At 43.7% G+C, this 19,538-nt stretch overlaps 1 protein-coding gene across 1 annotated transcript in view; it reads left to right on the top strand.

Moving 5' to 3' along the window:
* The first annotated feature begins 1,320 nt into the window (after positions 1 to 1,320).
* The window catches only part of LOC125292015, a 31,347-nt gene continuing 13,129 nt past the window's right edge, over positions 1,321 to 19,538 (top strand). The window contains exons 1-5 of the mRNA XM_048239084.1: positions 1,321 to 1,900; positions 6,890 to 7,001; positions 10,854 to 11,032; positions 11,583 to 11,746; positions 13,993 to 14,137. Coding sequence (XP_048095041.1) covers positions 1,846 to 1,900; positions 6,890 to 7,001; positions 10,854 to 11,032; positions 11,583 to 11,746; positions 13,993 to 14,137 — 655 coding nt within the window. The 5' untranslated portion in view covers positions 1,321 to 1,845. The remainder of the gene's footprint in view (positions 1,901 to 6,889; positions 7,002 to 10,853; positions 11,033 to 11,582; positions 11,747 to 13,992; positions 14,138 to 19,538) is intronic.

Below are 19,538 nucleotides of genomic sequence, written 5' to 3'. Positions count from 1 at the left end.
ACCTGGAAGTGCTAATGAAGGGGGCGGGGCATAGGCATTTGAGCAATCTGGCGCCAGTGGAGTGCTACTTAAGAGGGGCAGTAGCCAGTAGCAATGTAGACTCCACTGGTGTAGCCCCTGCCTGCTACCGTCGGGTATGCTGTCTCCCCATAGACATTTGTGGTTTTATGTTATGTATATTGTGGTGTGTTCTTTGTTTAATCTTCTGTGTTCTGTTCTTTTAGGCAGCAGTCATGCTGATGGGGAACATGGGTTAGATGCTGCTGTCTTGTCTTGTCTTGGTTTTGCTTTGGTTATTTTGTTTGGTTTTTGTGTTGCCTGTCTTGTCCTTCTGTTTGTAACTTTCATCTTTATTTAGTAGGGAGGTGGCTCTGAGGGGGGTCTAGTTTAAGCACGTGTGATGTTTTTGGTGTATTCCTTGTAGCTTTACTGTGTACCTTTGCTGTGTAACAGGTGAACCTTTCTTTATGCTTGCATGGTATTGGTCTGAATTTCCATAGTTGCCACCCTCAGATCTCCACTTCCCTACCTTTGTCTTAATAAATATTGTTTTCCTGTAATTCATGTCCACTGTGTAGTTACGAACCTCAAAGCAGTACAATCTCTTAAAGATTCCCTGATGCACTAGGCCTCAGGGTGGCGTAGTCAGGCTACTGTGATTGGCCCCTTTGGCCCTTCCTAGGTACCACCCTGTTACATTAAGAAAAGTTATTAAAATGATATATGTATAACCGAACAAATTAAAAAGATTTTAGACCAATAGTGGCAGAATATTGGGCAATTAGTCTGCAACCTACCAGTGGACCACCAGAGAACCGATGAGCAACCGATGACCCCTTGCTATCTGGCATGTAGGCTAGGCAATATGCATATAGATTATAGGTACTATATTCCCACAAACATCAGATGTATGAAAAATACTGCATATTTCAGTAGCTCATTTAGGCTGCATATTTATAGGCTGCAATTACGATCAGGTACACTGTGATCAGCTCCAGGGTAAGATAAAGGCTCATTTAGGCTGCATATTTATAGGCTGTATGTGTGTAGCCTGTGTGTGTGAGAGAGAGACTCATTTAGGCTACATATTTAGCCTATCTGCATATTTATAGGCTGCATACAATTTCAGAAAACTACTTGACTTAATGTAGGCCTAATTAACACGTTTTGTGGAGATACATTTTATGACAGACAAAACAGGTTGATAAAACACAAAATGTGTGTGTGTGTGTGTGAGAGAGAGAGAGAGAGAGATAGATCAGCAGATGCAACAGCACCAAACTGCACGGGTTCCTGTTTTTGCGGTGGGCCTGATTATGTGCGTTTCAGAAAAACAGCGCACAGAAAACTCCAGGGAACCGACGCCCTGTGAACTGAGGAACTGAAAACGGCTATCTTGCGGACACATCAACACAGCTCACAAGAAGTGCGCAACAACCTATGGCAACAACACAGGAAAAGTTCCCTTGCTAAGTCAAGTTCCGGATGTCACGCGCTGGTTTGCGGCCACATAGAGCCCGGGTGCCCAGTGTCGCTTTTGACACCTTAACCGCAAAATGACACGGGGGAGGTTTGCTGTGGTTTGCCTGGTATGACGGAGATTTAAATATTCTCGACTGAGTCATTTTACTCTTTTCCCAATGTTTCTACACGCGGAGAGCAAGGTGTCTGTTGTTTTTTGTGTTCGACACCTATTTTGTTGTTGTTGATGGTTTCCGCATCCTTCCCGTATGGAGTAGGCTTGGCCATAACCAGGAATTGCGTGGGAAAGAAACGAAATCGAAACTTAGGCTACGCGAGTCTGAAAATGGAGTTCAATTGTTTGACGTCGTCTACACTTACGCGATGAACATAACTGGATTTTTTATCTTTTGCGCGACTTCCACAGTTCTCTGTCGAGGTAAGACTTTTTGCTTAAATCTGTGTAAGTTAGCTCTCTGGCTTAATGTCTACCTTATTTTAACCGAGTAGGCTAGTCATCCAGCCTTCCCTGAAGCCTATCGGGCTAACATTGTTGGAGTAGTGCTTCCTGTTAGCCAGCGAGCTAGCTGCGTTTGGATGAAAATGTTTCAAACATATTGAGCTTGGTAGTCTTTAACCGGTCTCAGAATCACACAATGGACCGTGTAGACTGTCTTGCTTCAAAGTTACCCGTCTGCAGCATTTTGCCCGCACGTGACTTTGGAATGTATTGTGAACTGTTAATAGTGGAGTCGTGTTGAGACTCGCGTAAAGGCCTGTGTGTAGGGAGAGGGGGTTATACGGCGTGGCTTGCTCGGCGCTGGAGGTAGGCTAAGGTGTGTGTCAGTCTTCACTAGTGTGTGTGTGTTAGTGGGGAAAGCATTTGTGGAGTGTGATGATGGAGCGTGCTGGAGAGGAAGGCTAACGTCAGGCGAGTTGTATCAAGAGTGGGCCACAGGCACACAGCGGAGTAGCCTTCACACAGCTGAGTAGCCTTCAGCGACACTGTCACTCACACGTTACAGGAGAACGAGACAGACGGACACTGGACACATGCCTAAAAAATGATAGTGAGTTCACACACACTACACAGGAGGGAGAGAGACACACACACACACACTACACGAGAGAGAGAGAGCCACACAAACACACACACACACACACACACACTTCACAGGACAATGAGAGACTGACACAGGACACACCCACACGCTCGATGGTGTTTTATGCCCCCAACGTCGTCTTCAAGGCAGCGCTGCCACCGCTGACTTAAAGGCATCTAATCCTAAACCTAACCCCAACCTTAACCTTAACCCATGCCTAACCCTAGTGCCTTCCAGGCAGCGCTGCCTTGAAGACAACGTTGGGGGCATAAAATACCAAGGAACCACACGCACACACATCTCACTCACTTACTCCCTCTGGAATGTTGGCATAGCTAGATTGGTCTAGCTGTTCATGAAGACGATTGTTTTCGTCACTTACCAAGGCACTCGCAATTTTGTCCAAACACTGCGACTTTTTCGCAAATTTGACCAATCACCGTAGTTTCACCGTGAAATTTCACCTACCAAAACAGTCCCTCGCGCAGAATATTGAGCCAGATGGCACACTTACTTCTGTATACGACACCAAAGACTGCCCTAACGTGTTCGCTCCTCTGCAGTTTTGATGACAATAAATAGAAGGCTAACGTTAATGATATGCTTACTTGCATCTCTCAACCTGGTGTTGCTAACCTACCTAGGCTATGAAGGTAAGTTAATTAATGCTGGTTTACTGACATTTGAGTAGGCTATGCAACCCATTGGCAAACGTTTACCTGGATATGTCCTTTTAGCTTATGTCATGTTTGCTAGCTTGTGGGCTTAGTTTAAGTAGTGCTACCAAATCATAGAAATTAATAAAATTGCAAGACATTTACCTCTTCTATGATCCAAGAATGATTTCATTCGAGTTGTTTTTTTTAACATTTATTTTAACTAATGACATTAAGACATTCCCAATTGCATCCACGTATCGTAAATCACTATGCAAAAAGTGATTTACACTCGTAGCCGAACACAGTGAGATGCAAGCCTTCCAATCCACTCAGAAATGTAATTAGGCTACTATCACGTCCTTAAAGGGGCAGGCAGTCAATTAGACGTACACCACCAATGTAATGACATTAAACAGAAGTGTAGTCAAATAGTTTAAATCATTATGAAATTACTAGATACTTACTTGGATATTAGTAATTATGCAGGCCACAGACTATGAATTATTAAAAATATATGAACTAAATATGAATGACAAAATATATGAATGTATTGAAACATATGACATGATGCCATCTCTTTAGGTGACTGTCTTTTTTGGACAGTTCTACGAAAGGTTATACTGCTTTGTGAATTACCCCAGTCAAAGCATTTTCACAAATAAAGTAGGCCTACTTTGATTTTCTGTAATCCTTACTGTTTACCTTTGATTATCCTTTTTTAATAAGGATCAAGATTATCAGTGTGATTTTGGTCTTACTAACCTTAATTGCCCTAAATTTAAAAAAAAAAACTATTTTTGTAATTTTCACTTCCTCCCGTAATTTCTCCACAAGAAACAGCTAAAAACACCGCAACTTCCATCCAGGCATTTTAGGTCGCAACAGTCTCAAAAAACCTCGTGAAATCCTGGAGGGACTGATTTTCTACCCATCCCTTACTGCCACTGGGGAAAAAAAAACAAAACAATTCCCTACCGACCCATGGCCTCAACTGACAACCAACAGGAACCAAACCTTTTTTTGTTGGTTGTCAGTTGAGGCCATGGGTCGGTAGGGATTTTTTTTTTTTTTTATAGGCCATATGAGCAGTGCAGTAGGCCTATAGGCTATATGGCACTCCTCATATAGCCTATAGGCCTACTGCACTGCACAACTAGGCTATATGAGCAGTGCAGTAGGCCTATAGGCTATATGAGCAGTGCAGTAGGCCTATAGGCTATATGAGCAGTGCAGTGCAGTAGGCTTATAGGCTATATGAGCAGTGCACACCTCACTGTGTGTTCACTGTTTTCAGTATCCTCACTGTGTATTGGGATAAATGCAGAGACCAAATTTCCCTCATGGGATCAAAAGAGTATATATACTTATATAGTGCAGTAGGCCTATAGGCTATATGAGCAATCTAACAGTCTATCATGTAGTCTACTGCCAGTGTGGTGGTTATAGAAATTGTGTGAGTCAACTGATTAGGGTAGTGCCTTGACAGTGACAAGGACATACTTTGGGACAGTGAAAGTGTTTGTGACGGTTAACAAACAGTGATGGTGCTTATGGACGCTACACTTGCTATGAACACTCTACTCGCCATACGCCACTAAACTCTCCTTTATAAACTCTCTACGCTATAGTTTACGCTAGTGGTTCCCAAACTTTTAACAGGCATGTACCCCCTCAGACATTATGATCTTCCGGAGTACCCCCAACACCACCAATTGTTAACAAGTTTTTTTTTTTTTATTGTTTTACTAATATTAATTTGTATCAATTTTGTCGAATAGTGGTCATAAGCATATGATACAAATCTCATCAATAGTCAACATATGATAGGCCTACAAATGTGCTGAATATAATGATTTTAAATAGATCTGCACCTAATCTTACACACAATCGTCTTGTTGAATGCAGTGATCTTATCTGCTAGGTGCTTGTCTTTGCCTTGTAACTGGAGATTTAACTCATTGAGTTTTCCAAATATATCGCTAAGATAGGCCAGCTTCGTCAAGAAATGTTCATTAGTGAACGTGCTTGCAGATTCAAACATGTGCTCTTCCTCCAAGAAGAGGCGACTCGGAGCTCAAACACGCGACAGCACTTTACCTCGGGATAGCCACCTTGCCTCGCTGTGAAACAGTACAGCCTTTTGGTCAGCTCCCATCTCCTCTCAAAGTGCGGAGAATAGACACGCTTTTAAGGGCCGGGTCTTGATGAAATTCACTCTCACAACCTTGTTCAAAAGCTCATTCCGGTTGGGACTAACTAAGCTGCCTTGATACGAGCGCTTCCCTATGAATAACACAGTGCGTCCATTGCGCATCGGGTGCTACCTGGGCCTATGCTACAGATAAAAAAAGAAATTTTAAAAAATCCTGTTTTTCACATCAGTTCGCGCCCCACCTGGCATGTCTCCGCGACCCACAGTTTGAGAAACGCTGTTTTACCCTCTCTGTCTCCACTCTCGAATATTTTGTTAATGCGGAGAAAATAAGTTTTTAATGTGCAGTGCAAATGCGGAAGTTAAGTTACCAACGTGGGATAGAGAAAACGTTTGAAAAGGCATATGACTTGGATCTTTTTTTCGCGTACCCCTTGAAATCAGTCCATGTACTCCTGGGTGTACGCGTACCCCAGTTTGACAACCGTGGGATTACGCTATAAACTCTCTACGCTACGCTATAGTTTACGCTATAAACTTACTTGCAAAAACTCTACTATACTCGCTATGAACTTGGCCATTAATGAACTCTCCAATCGCCATCACTAGTTCCTTCTTCATGTATCTGCACAATGCTTTATAGGGGTGTCCAGCCTGCTCACTGCTCTGTAGGTTTTATTGGGAGAGCTAGCAGCCTGCTCTGTAGGTGTTAGCGGGAGAGCTAGCAGTCTGCTCTTTACAAGTGGTGTTAGTGGGAGAGCTAGCAGCCTGCTCTGTACAAGTGGTGTTCGTGGGAGAGCTAGCAGCCTGCTCATGGCTCTGTAGGTGTTAGTGGGAGAGCTAGCAGCCTGCTCACTGCTCTGTAGGTGTTAGCGGGAGAGCTAGCAGCCTGCTCATGGCTCTGTAGGTGTTGGTGGGAGAGCTAGCAGCCTGTTAATGGCTCTGTACAAGTGGTGTTAGTGGGAGAGCTAGCAGCCTGCTCATGGCTCTGTAGGTGTTGGTGGGAGAGCTAGCAGCCTGCTCATGGCTCTGTACAAGTGGTGTTAGTGGGAGAGCTAGCAGCCTGCTCTGTGCAAGTGGTGTTAGCGGGAGAGCTAGCAGCCTGCTCTGTGCAAGTGGTGTTAGCGGGAGAGCTAGCAGCCTGCTCGATTGCTAGTGTTGCTAGTGTGCTTTCAATGGATGATGGTTGATGATGATGATGGCCTGTGATGATGATGGTGATGATGATGATTTGATGATGGATGGATGATGGTGATGATGATGATGATGGTGATGATGATGATGATGATGATGATGATGGATGATGATGATGATGATGATGATAATGGTGATGATGATGATGATGATAATGGTGATGATGATGATAATGGATGATGATGATAATGGATGATGATGATGATGATGGTGATGATGATGATGATGGTGATGATGATGATAATGATGATGATGATGGTGGTGGTGGTGATGGTGATGATGATGATGATGCTGATGATGATGTGGTTTCTCACCCCCAGCCTTGGAGCCATCTCCTCCTCCATACGATGTGGGTCTGGAGCGGAATAAAGCACTTCTGAAGTGGAGGAGTTCAGACTCCCACAACACCACCTACACCGTGCAGTACCACATGTGAGTACACACACACACAACACCACCACCTACACTGTACAGTACCACATGTGAGTACACACACACACACACACCACCACCTACACCGTGCAGTACCACATGTGAGTACACACACACACACACACACACACACAACACCACCTACACTGTGCAGTACCACATGTGAGTACACACACACACAACACCACCTACACCGTGCAGTACCACATGTGAGTACACACACACACACCACACACCACCTACACTGTGCAGTACCACATGTGAGTACACACACACACACACACACACACACAACACCACCTACACCGTGCAGTACCACATGTGAGTACACACACACACACACAACACCACCTACACTGTGCAGTACCACATGTGAGTACACACACACACAACACCACCTACACCGTGCAGTACCACATGTGAGTTCACACACACACACACACAACACCACCTACACCAGTAGTACCACATGTGAGTACACACACACACACACACACACACACAACACCACCTACACCGTGCAGTACCACATGTGAGTACACACACACACACAACACCACCTACACCGTGCAGTACCAGATGTGAGTACACACACACACACACACAACACCACCTACACTGTGCAGTACCAGATGTGAGTACACACACACACACACACACACACAACACCACCTACACACACACACACACACAACACAACACCACCTACACTGTGCAGTACCAGATGTGAGTACACACACACACACACACACAACACAACACCACCTACACTGTGCAGTACCAGATGTGAGTACACACACACACACACACACACACACACACCACCTACACCGTGCAGTACCACATGTGAGTACACACACACACACACACAACACAACACCACCTACACTGTGCAGTACCACATGTGAGTACACACACACACACACACACACAACACAACACCACCTACACCGTGCAGTACCACATGTGAGTACACACACACACACACAACACCACCTACACTGTGCAGTACCACATGTGAGTACACACACACACAACACCACCTACACTGTGCAGTACCACATGTGAGTACACACACACACACAACACCACCTACACTGTGCAGTACCACATGTGAGTACACACACACGCACACACACACACACACACACACAACACCACCTACACTGTGCAGTACCACATGTGAGTACACACACACACACACACACACACACACCACCTACACTGTGCAGTACCACATGTGAGTACACACACACACACACACACACACACACACACACACACAACACCACCTACACTGTGCAGTACCAGATGTGAGTACACACACACAACACAACACCACCTACACTGTGCAGTACCACATGTGAGTACACACACACACACAACACCACCGACACCGTGCAGTACCACATGTGAGTACACACACACACACACACACAACACCACCTACACTGTGCAGTACCAGATGTGAGTACACACACACACAACACAACACCACCTACACTGTGCAGTACCAGATGTGAGTACACACACACAACACAACACCACACCACCTACACTGTGCAGTACCAGATGTGAATACACACACAACACCACCTACACTGTGCAGTACCAGATGTGAGTACACACACACACAACACAACGCCACCTACACTGTGCAGTACCAGATGTGAGTACACACACACACAACACAACACCACCTACACTGTGCAGTACCAGATGTGAGTACACACACACACACACACACACACACACAACACCACCTACACTGTGCAGTACCAGATGTGAGTACACACACACACACACACACACACAACACCACCTACACTGTGCAGTACCAGATGTGAGGTACACACACACACACACACACAACACACACACACCACCTACACTGTGCAGTACCAGATGTGAGTGTACACACACACACACACAACACCACCTACACTGTACAGTACCAGATGTGAGTGTACACACACACACACACACACACACACAACACCACCTACACTGTACGGTACCAGATGTGAGTACACACACACACACACAACACCACCTACACTGTGCAGTACCAGATGTGAGTGTACACACACACACACACACACAACACCACCTACACTGTACAGTACCAGATGTGAGTGTACACACACACACACAACCACCACCTAAACTGTACAGCACCAGATGTGAGTGTACACACACACATACGCAACACACACACCACCACCACCTAAACTGTACAGCACCAGATGTGAGTGTACACACACACATACGCAACACACACACACACACACACACACACACAGGGTTGGGCACCGAAACATCGGTTACAATATATAACCGGCGCGTGGCAGACGTTAGTAACGACATGGAATAAGAACATGCATTTCAGTGCCTCATTTCGTTGCCACTTAAAACTCCTTAAATCTTTTTTTTTTTTTTTTTTTTTTAAATAGGAGGCATCACTGCATGTTACATCTTGCTTTGATAGCACCACATTCTATAAAGTTTGCACGTTAACAGATATAAGCTTAAAGCAGAGGGCTAGTGGACTGTGTTTGACAGCTTGTGTGAGCCCATGCTATTGCCAAGTAACTGTAAAGCAATATCACAAGCTCTTGTCGAAATCTAGCAAATAACTACACACAAGCAAAGGCTATGAAACAACACCAACAGCCACACAAAAAAAGTTTTTGCGCTAACTGGCATCTATTTGAAATGTTATCAACAAATGAACAATAATCTTACACAAGCCCCGAACCGAGACAAGCGTACTGAACGGTTTGGATTTTGTTTATGAACCATGCCACCCCTAGCACACACACACAAACACACCATGGTCACTCATCATATACAGCAGCACGACATACATACACACTATAAACTAGGGCTGGGCGATAAAACGATAGCGATATGTATCGCAATAGACATGTAATCGATACAATAAAAAAATACGTTCGATAGAACATTCGATAATTAAAAGCAACGCACCCCTCCCGCCTTATGATGTCCATAAATAAATAGGCTACATATATCTTGCATTGTAGCTAGTATGTGCAACTCTACCAGAGTAGGCGATAGTAGGCCCACCTCAACACAGACTCTCAATGAGTCCTTGCCCCGTGCCATCTCTCTCTCTCTCTCTCTCTCTCTCCCGCAACAGGCACATTTAATCCAAACATTCACAATCGTGCAAGACGACTGGCTAAATTACTATTAAATCCGGTTAGCATCATTAGCACGCTGCACAAATTTGTTCAAAACTGTTGCATTCAAATTGACTGCTAAATTCATCTCAATCCCGATGCAAATGGAAAAGTATTTTCCAAGACTCAAACGGGCCCGTTCCAAGGAGAAAAAGTATCATAAACACACGTGGGGAAACTGAACAGTCTAAGTAGACTATGATAAACTAGCAAATTAAGCTACTATGTTTACAATATTTTCAGACTTCAACTAGTGTTGCTTTTCATTCAGACTTAGGCTATGTGCACATTTATTTATTTGAGTGTTTTTCATGATTGTGTTATTTCTTTCCCTGTTTGCTTTGATTGATAACTGAGGTGATTTAAAATCAGAGGAAGGTTAAGTTTACAATAAAAGTGTTTACTTTTTTTTTGTTCTGGTCCTTATCTGAAATAGATAAAAAAAAAAAAAAAAAAAAAAAAATCAATAATTATCGATATCTACTGATATGAAGTACTTATATCGTGATACAGTTTTCAGCCATATCGCCCAGTCCTACTATAAACACACACACACACACACATACACGGGACATACTCCATGGTCACTGTTATCCTGGCATCTTTCAACAGCCACTGTGAATATTGAGGTGTGTGTGTGTGTGTGCAGCGGCAGAGAGGATGGAGTGTGGCTTGACCTGCCGGGCTGTGTGAACACGCCGGAGAAGCAGTGTGACTTCAGCGCCATTGCAACGCAACTCTACGGAGCAACACTGCAAGTGCGCACCCAACGACACAGCGTCTCATCTCCATGGCAACAGAGCAAGCAGGAAGTGGGATGTGTTCATAGTAAGTCCCTATGATCAGTAGAGTTGTGTGTGTGTGTGTGTGTGTGTGTGTGTGTGTTGTGTTCACAGTAAGACTACATGGTCAGTACAGGTGTGTGTGTGTGTTGTGTTCACAGTAAGACTACATGGTCAGTACAGGTGTGTGTGTGTGTGTTGTGTTCACAGTAACACTACATGGTCAGTACAGGTGTGTGTGTGTTGTGTTCACAGTAAGACTACATGGTCAGTACAGGTGTGTGTGTGTGTTGTGTTCACAGTAAGACTACATGGTCAGTACAGTGTGTGTGTGTGTGTGTTGTGTTCACAGTAAGACTACATGGTCAGTACAGGTGTGTGTGTGCTGTGTTCACAGTAAGACTACATGGTCAGTACAGGTGTGTGTGTGTGTGTGTGTGTGTGTGTGTGTGTGTGTGTGTGTGTGTTGTGTTCACAGTAAGACTACATGGTCAGTACAGGTGTGTGCATGGAAGAGTATTTCATATTTCCTTATACTCTCTCTCTCCCCCTCTCTCTCCCTCTCTCTCTCTCTCCATCTCTCCAACCTCCCGTAGCTGGTTCCTGTTCTCCTGAGGTGGTTGCCATGGCGTCTCCTGGTTACCTGAGTGTCCAGATGGATCGTGAGCGCAGTGACCAGAGCCTTCAGGACGAGTACGAGGGACACCTGAGCTACAGAGTGCTCTACGGCAGGGAGAGAGAGGATAGAGAGGATATGAAGGTAACACACACTTACCTCTTCATTCGTACTCGTCGCTCGACTTATCGTGACTAAATTCAAGATGGCGGTAAACGGTAAACTTCCTGAAGGTACTGTCTGTATAAATCGTCTTGTAAATAAACTACCAGGGCTTTTTCAAAGTTCTCAATGTCTCGTTTTAAATGTCAGGGCCCTCGGAAGTCTACCAATGAAGTGTGGAGCTACTTTGAGCCTCGTAAATGGTGTAAAACAGTGATTTATTTGCATGGCTAGCCCGATGCCCGAGGCACCCCCATTGAAAACCTGTTGGTAGCATCGGCTAACTAGCGCCAGATTTCGGAGTGCAGGGGACAAGCCGAGATGAGCAATGAGACAAAAGTTCATTCTCGGTATCATGTTTCAACACACTTTAGGTCAATATCACACCGAACTTCTCCTTTAATAAACCGCATATTCTTTAAACATTACGCTCGTTAATAAACCAGCACATTCTTTAAACATTACGCTCGTTAAAAACCAGCATATTCTTTAAACATTACAATCTTTAATAAACCAGCATATTCTTTAAACATTACGATTGTTAATAAAGCAGCATATTCTTATTACGTTCGTTAATAAAGCAGCATATTCTTATTACGATCGTTAATAAACCAGCATATTCTTATTACGATTGTTAATAAACCAGCATATTCTTTAAACATTACGATCGTTAATAAACCAGCATATTCTTATTACGATCGTTAATAAACCAGCATATTCTTTAAACATTACGTTCGTTAATAAACCAGCATATTCTTTAAACATTACGTTTGTTAATAAACCAGCATATTCTTTAAACATGACGTTCGTTAATAAAGCTGCATATTCTTTAAAGGAAAATTCTGGTTTTTAGCACTTTAAGGCCCTTTTCTGGTTTGTTTTGGATGAACTGTTGTGGTGGACACCGAAATTCTGACGATTGGTCCTGTCTCGACTTTTCTGACTCGTTTTGAATCGCCTTTTCACTTCTCAGGGTGGCTGGCAATGGGCATACTGTAGTAGGCTACTCAAACATGTCCTAAAACAACCCTTAACGTTCATTTTCAAAACTGTGCAACTCACCGAGTGGTTAGTGGTGTTCGTTGATGTTCCAAAACAAGTAGCGTATCGAAATACAGTTTCTGTCGTCTTTTATTTGGCATTTTGTAAAATCCAATTGATTTCTGTCAGTGCACGTTGATATTACTGCGCCACCGTATATGCTTCAGGTTCAAATACGAATCATACATTGCGCCGATATATTTGCTTTTAATAGTCAACGAACTCCACTAACCAATCGCTGAGTTGCACAGTTTTGAAAACGAACGTTAAGGGTTGTTTTAGGACATGTTTGAGTAGCCTACTACAGTATGCCCATTGCCAGCCACCCTGAGAAGTGAAAAAGGCGATTCAAAAGCGAAGTCAGAAAAAGTCAAGACGGGACCAATCGTCAACATTTCGGTGTCCACCACTCTAGTTCATCCAAAACAAACCAGAAAAGGGCCTTAAAGTGCTAAAAACCGGAATTTTCCTTTAAACATTACGATCGTTAATAAACCTGCATATTCTTTAAACATTATATTCATTAATAAAGCAGCATATTCTTTAAACATTACGATCGTTAATAAAGCAGCATATTCTTTAAACATTACGTTCGTTAATAAACCAGCATGTTCTTTAAATATTACGTTCAGTGTGGTCTCCCCTATGTCAGCTGACAAGTGGTCCTGACTGTGTGTGTGTGTGTGTGTGTGTGTGTCCGTCGGGGCATCCCGAGTGTGTGTGTGTGTCGGGGCATCCCGAGTGTGTGTGTGTGTCGGGGCATCCCGAGAGTGTGTGTGTGTGTGTGTGTGTGACCATCAGGGCATCCCTAGTGTACGTGTGTGTATATTTACATGTTTATAACCTCCATTTATCACTCATTTCGTCCAAAAATTCTAAAACAAAGATGTTTTTTAATACTTCAAAATAACATTTGATAAATGAACCTTACATTTCAGTAGCCATAGGTGTGTAGCCTGAAATATCCGATTTTGTTTACCGTGCTCGGAGGTTAGTGCTGGCCTGGTGGGTTGTCTACTTCCACCCTTTCAACGTGTGTGTATGTAACTCATTGTGTGTGTGTGTGTGTGTGTGTGTATATGTGTGTGTGTGTGTGTGTATATGTGTGTGTGTGTGTGTGTGTGTGTGTGTGTGTGTGTGTAACTAATTGTTTGTGTGTGTGTGTGTGTGTGTGTGTCGTGGAACAGGTGTTTTGTGAGGGCTGTGTGTCAGCGGTGCGTGTGGAGCCGTTAGCTGTTGGAGAGCGGTACTGTGTACAGGTGCGCTACCTGCTCTACAGCAAACCATACGGCTCACCCAGCGACCCTGTGTGCCGGCTCATCCCACACTCAGGTTAGTGCACACACACACACAGGCATGCCCACACACATGCACACACACACACAGGCACGCCCGCACACACACACACACACACACACACGCCGCACACACACACACACACACACACACACACACAGGCACGCACGCACACACACACACACAGGCACGCACGCACACACACACACAGGCACGCACGCACACACACACACAGGCACGCACACACACACACACACACAACACCACTCCTGTGAGCCTGCCATCCCACAGTCAGTCAATGGCGATATTTGATGAGACAGCCACACTAGGGCTGGGATAAACGGTTATTTTTTAAACGATTAATCTAGCGATTATTTTTCCGATGCATCGATTACTCTAAAGATTCATTTTTTTCAGTCTGATTCAATTTCGATTTGATTATTTATTATCTCCATATTAATTGACTAAGGGACCGTTCGTTATTTATAAACGGGGTCACCGGAGGGATTTTGAGTGCTTCAATCAAAAGTTGCATGACCCTCCCCTGCCTGCAAGAAATTTTTCAACGACCCTCCAGCAGTCTTTTCAAAAAAGACATGACCCTCCCCAGCTAATTATCGATACTTTCCGCCCACGCTATAAAGCGCTATGAAACACATCGACATAAGCTATCGTTCTAAACTCACCCTCTGCTTTCTGATCTTACACATCACACTTCACCAAGATGGTGGCCATTTCAGTAGATTTACTCACTAACATTTGTGTGGAAACACAATAAGCATGGAAACTAAATGCACACTTCCTGCAACTGCATTAGCCTACTTGAAATAAGTTACTCCTCTAGTAAGTATTCACATGAAATAAAACAATAAAACATTGAGACCATTCAACAAAGCACACTGGGTAATAACAAATTCAACACATGAACTTGTTGCTATGGACTCGTCTCTAGGCTTCCTCAGTCATTGTAAAGCTGCCGAAGCTGAACATTATCCAAAACTCAATTTCTCAGACGAGCGTCAATTTGGGAGCTTGCTACACTCCATCCTTCTCAAATGACTTGAAAAGGCCGTTTGCACAATTTCACAAATAATCACAGGGGACCGAAAAATACCTAACATGCCAACTTTTTCCGGGTTTAGGCCTATCATTTTAACTTTTCCCCGCTGTCTTCCCGTTTTAATATTTTCCTGTAGAATATCCCATATTACTGTAATACTCTCATAACATTAGTCCTGCATTCTGGCCTGTCTCTGTGTTGTCCTGTTGTTACCCCTTGCCCTTCCAGAGAAACAGATGTATTCAAATCATCGTTTTGCTTGCTTGAATGCAAGAGTGATGTTAACCTCCTAGGCCTATTTAAGTTAACACCGTGGTTGTCGTGAGGGCACGATTCATTGGCGCTTGCAGTGTTTGGCCGTAGGCTATGTCTACGTGCACACCTGCCAGGCTAAGAGCCAAAGAAATCCCCCTGTATATTCACTCCAAGTTGGCCTACCATAACTTACCAACTCTACACTGTAGACCATAAACTGGCTATTTATATGACCAATGTATTTGTTCAACTTTATGAAGCAGAATTACGCACTACTTGGAACGTAACACATTTTTGTTGGCAGGAGAGAGAATGACAGCGATTAACAAATTGCACTTGTTGCTGGTTACCAATAAATAGGGCCTACTATATATTTTTTTGCAAACAACAAAAACAGAAAGGATGGAGACAGCAAAGCTAGAGATGGGCAGGAACAAGGTCAATTAGTAGAAATGCTTGTCAAAATGTTAGGAGCTGGATGTGTGGATGAATGAAGCACAAGTATGCTTTATAAGCATGCACACTGTTTAAAGTTAGGCTAACGGTAAACTACAAGTAAAACCAAAGTTAAATTTAGCTTTTTTAGGGCTGGATAAAGTTGACCAAATGGATATAGGCTGTTGGCGTGAATAAAGTAGGCTACTGTTGCTCCAACCCTTCCAACGTTAAATGGGACGGATGTTGACATTTTCCGTATTTTGCGTGAGAAACCCGGGAAATCTCTCTTATTTTCATTGTTCAATGTTGACAGAGCTATGGAACGAAAGAGAACGTTATATGGCGACAGAAATCAACAATCAAACAAGCCACTTTGATTTTTTTGCTGTTTTCATTAATACAAAAGATGGGTGACCCCCCCCCTCCTAGACAAAAAAAGTTAGGTGACCCTCCCCTCAACAAAGAATAAAAAGACATGCCCCTCCCCTATTTTCCTCCGGTGGCCCCGTTTATAAATAACGAACGGTCCCTAATAGAAATTTATACATGTTGATTTACATATCTGAATGAAAAAAACATGAACTCCTCAACATTGGAATATATGTTTATTGTTCTTAAAATTTCTAAATAAAAGGCTATACAAGTAAGTAATGCATTCTTAGTCAGAGGTAGCATTCAATAAAACCTTGAAGCCTTGAAAACACATACTGTAGGCCTAGCTTACTGAAAACACATACTGTAGGCCTACAGTGGGCAGTGCTTCGACTTGGCCAGCTTCACTCGCGGTCCGCGTGTGGGGATCACGCGGTATCACGCGACTTTAATTTGTATTTTCCCAGTGAGACGCTGCAACAACCCAAACAACCGGTAGATGGCTCAAGTGAGCAGGGTGTCTCGTAAAAAGAAATGGAGCCTGGAAAACCCTACACAGACTTCACTACAGACTTTAGCAGACTGGTTTAGAAATAATTTAATAGCCAGAAATATGCCTGCTCTGCCCTAATAAAGAAATATTTGGTTAACTGCGAAAGTGAATCCCGTTTGCAGCCATTAGAAGAAAAGCATGGGACAAATTAAACATTCTGGTTTTCTCGAGTGCAACGATGATAGACAGACATCATTTGGACAAAATATAGAGCATATTAACCTCCGTTGCTCAGCCAAATGCCTTCCTGTTAAATCCTGTTATCAATGGAGTTACAGGCGATAAACGATTTTGATGGTCACAAGTTTACTTCATTAGCGGTTTATTTTTTGATTATTAAAGAATGTTTTTCATTTAAAGGTTTGGCGTGCTTATTCAGTAGAGCATTTAGTGCTCTTCCCAATCCCAGACGTTCACTTTGCATGTTTGTTTTGTAATGGATGCAACCATGAGAGATAGGCTACGGCGTTTGACGGCAATGAGTTGTTAACAGACATGAACCAAGACGTATAGCCCAGCAGCAATCTAGGGACTGTTCGTTATTTATTGAAGGGGCCACGGAGGAATTTTGAGTGCTTCAGTCAAAAGTTGCATGACCCTCCCTTGCCTGCTAGAAATTGTTCAATGACCCTCCGACAGAATTGTTAAAAAGACATGACCCTCCCCTGCCAATTGTCGCTGTCTTCCCCCACGCTTCTTTCGCCACAGCCACACACTGTGATAACGTTCTTAAATCAATCTTTTCCGTGAGCTTGCATGCTACCAGTCCTTCCTTTTCAAATGTGGTGCGCCTGTTTGCACAATTTCACAACTAATCATATGTGATTAATAATATGACAAATAATCCCTGTGCACGGGGACGAAACAATGCATGCCAACTTTTTCCGTGTTTCTCATGATTTTAACTTTCCCGCTGTCTTGCCGTTTTAATGTTTTCCTGTAGAATATCCCATATTTTCATACTCTCATAACAGCCCTGCCATCGGGCCTGTCTCTGTGTTGCCCTGTTGCTACCCCTTGCCCCTTCCAACGAAACAGATGTCTTCAAATCATCGTTTTTCCTTGCTTGAAGGCGAACTTAGAGTGATGTTAACCTATTTAAGTTTAACAGCGTGATTGTCGTGAGAGCACGATTCATTGGCGCTTGCATGTTCGGCCTTATGTCTACGTGCACACCTGGCACACATCATTCCTGCGTTACAATCATCAGCCAATCAAGGTGGTCACTTCAGTCAAGCTCGTGCATGAGTAATAACGTCATCCATAGCAACGAAGACTCACTCACTCTTCGACTGTTAGTCAAAGATTCTAGAGCGCTCAGCTCCAGAATCTGTTCAGGAGTTGTCATTTTCCCTTAGCCTAGCCTACTAAGAGTAGCCTAGGTCTGAAAGGCTGATACCAGTTAGGCCTACGTTCAACAGTAACATAAGTGTAATGAGCTATTCATTGTCGAAGGTGCATGGTGAAGTGAAATTCTTACTTTGGAAAACAAACATTTGCCGATATCATTGGATAGGGAATAGGCCTACTTGTTTATTTTTTATGTAGCCTACAATGGCCAGTTCAGACAAAGCCGAAATTACATAATTTGAAACATTTGTATGGTTATATTGCTTGACTTAAATCCCAGAGAGTAGGCTAGGCTACCGCACTCCACAGTGATGGGCCTAGTGGTCTTACGCGTTCAGTGTGGGGTATAAACAAGCTGAGAATTTAGCGGTGTCACGTCTGCCTGTCACAGACGTGGGGAGCTGAAGCTTAGGATACAGTTACTACAGTAACAGTATTTTATTTTACTTCTTATGGAATATATTTTTTTTTTCACTTTTATAAAGGCTTTGTTTGAATGCTGTTGGAACAAGTAGTTGATTATAAAGGCAACTTTCTGTTGCAATATTCTGTGTGTTCTGGACTGCAGGTAACTTATTAAGCCAGTGGTTCTCAAACTTTTTCTTTCATTCCCCACTTTGATCAAGGAGGAATTGACTGATGATGGTGGAAAAAACGTGTTATCCCGAGGCCTTTGCAAGTCAGCATCTCCGACGGTAGTCTACCCTATTAAAAATATAAGTTTTCGATGTCCCAAACGGAGAGCCATACTTTATTGTTTTAACGATCTCTATGCTACCAAAGTCCTTTTAGGCAAGTTCCTCCACTCGGCGGCCATATACCAACGTTTTATGGGCACTCATCGGGCACAGTCTTTGGGTCGAACTGCGCGTGCGCAAGGCTTCACTTCACGACTTGTCTGTCTCTTGGACATTTGTACTAGCCTACATGGGATTTCTCTACACCGCTGAGCAGCTCCAACAACTTGCCTCCTCAAATGCCAGCACTTCTGTGCTCCACCTTTGCTACGGGGATCCTTCGGAGGAAGCGCTACATGCACAGAGGGTCGCGTCACTCCTTTACCATCTATCATCAAGCAACGGAGGATGCTATCCCGACTCTGCAGTCCCGGTGTGGCTCTCCTGTGTGGTCCACTCCTGTAGGCAACTCTGCTCCCCGCAAGAAAGTCTTCCATCAACACCTCATCACCATACGGACTATGCCTGTTACCGCTACTGATGCTGCTGCTGCTGTTGCTACTGCTCCCGTCACTGCTGCCACTGATTCCACCTGTGCGGGCTCTGGTGGAGAGGCTAATCTCTGCCGGGTAAATCTCTCTAACTGCGGCCCCTTCTTCTTTGGTTAAGTTTGCTGTCTTAAATGTTCACTCTGTTTCCAACAAAGCATTTATTCTGAATGACCGTTTTACG

The sequence above is a fragment of the Alosa alosa genome, chromosome 3 (assembly GCF_017589495.1).
Source record: "Alosa alosa isolate M-15738 ecotype Scorff River chromosome 3, AALO_Geno_1.1, whole genome shotgun sequence".
NCBI lineage: Eukaryota > Metazoa > Chordata > Actinopteri > Clupeiformes > Clupeidae > Alosa > Alosa alosa.
The sequence above is the reverse complement of the archived record's forward strand: the minus strand, read 5'-3'. Positions and strand labels throughout refer to the sequence as shown.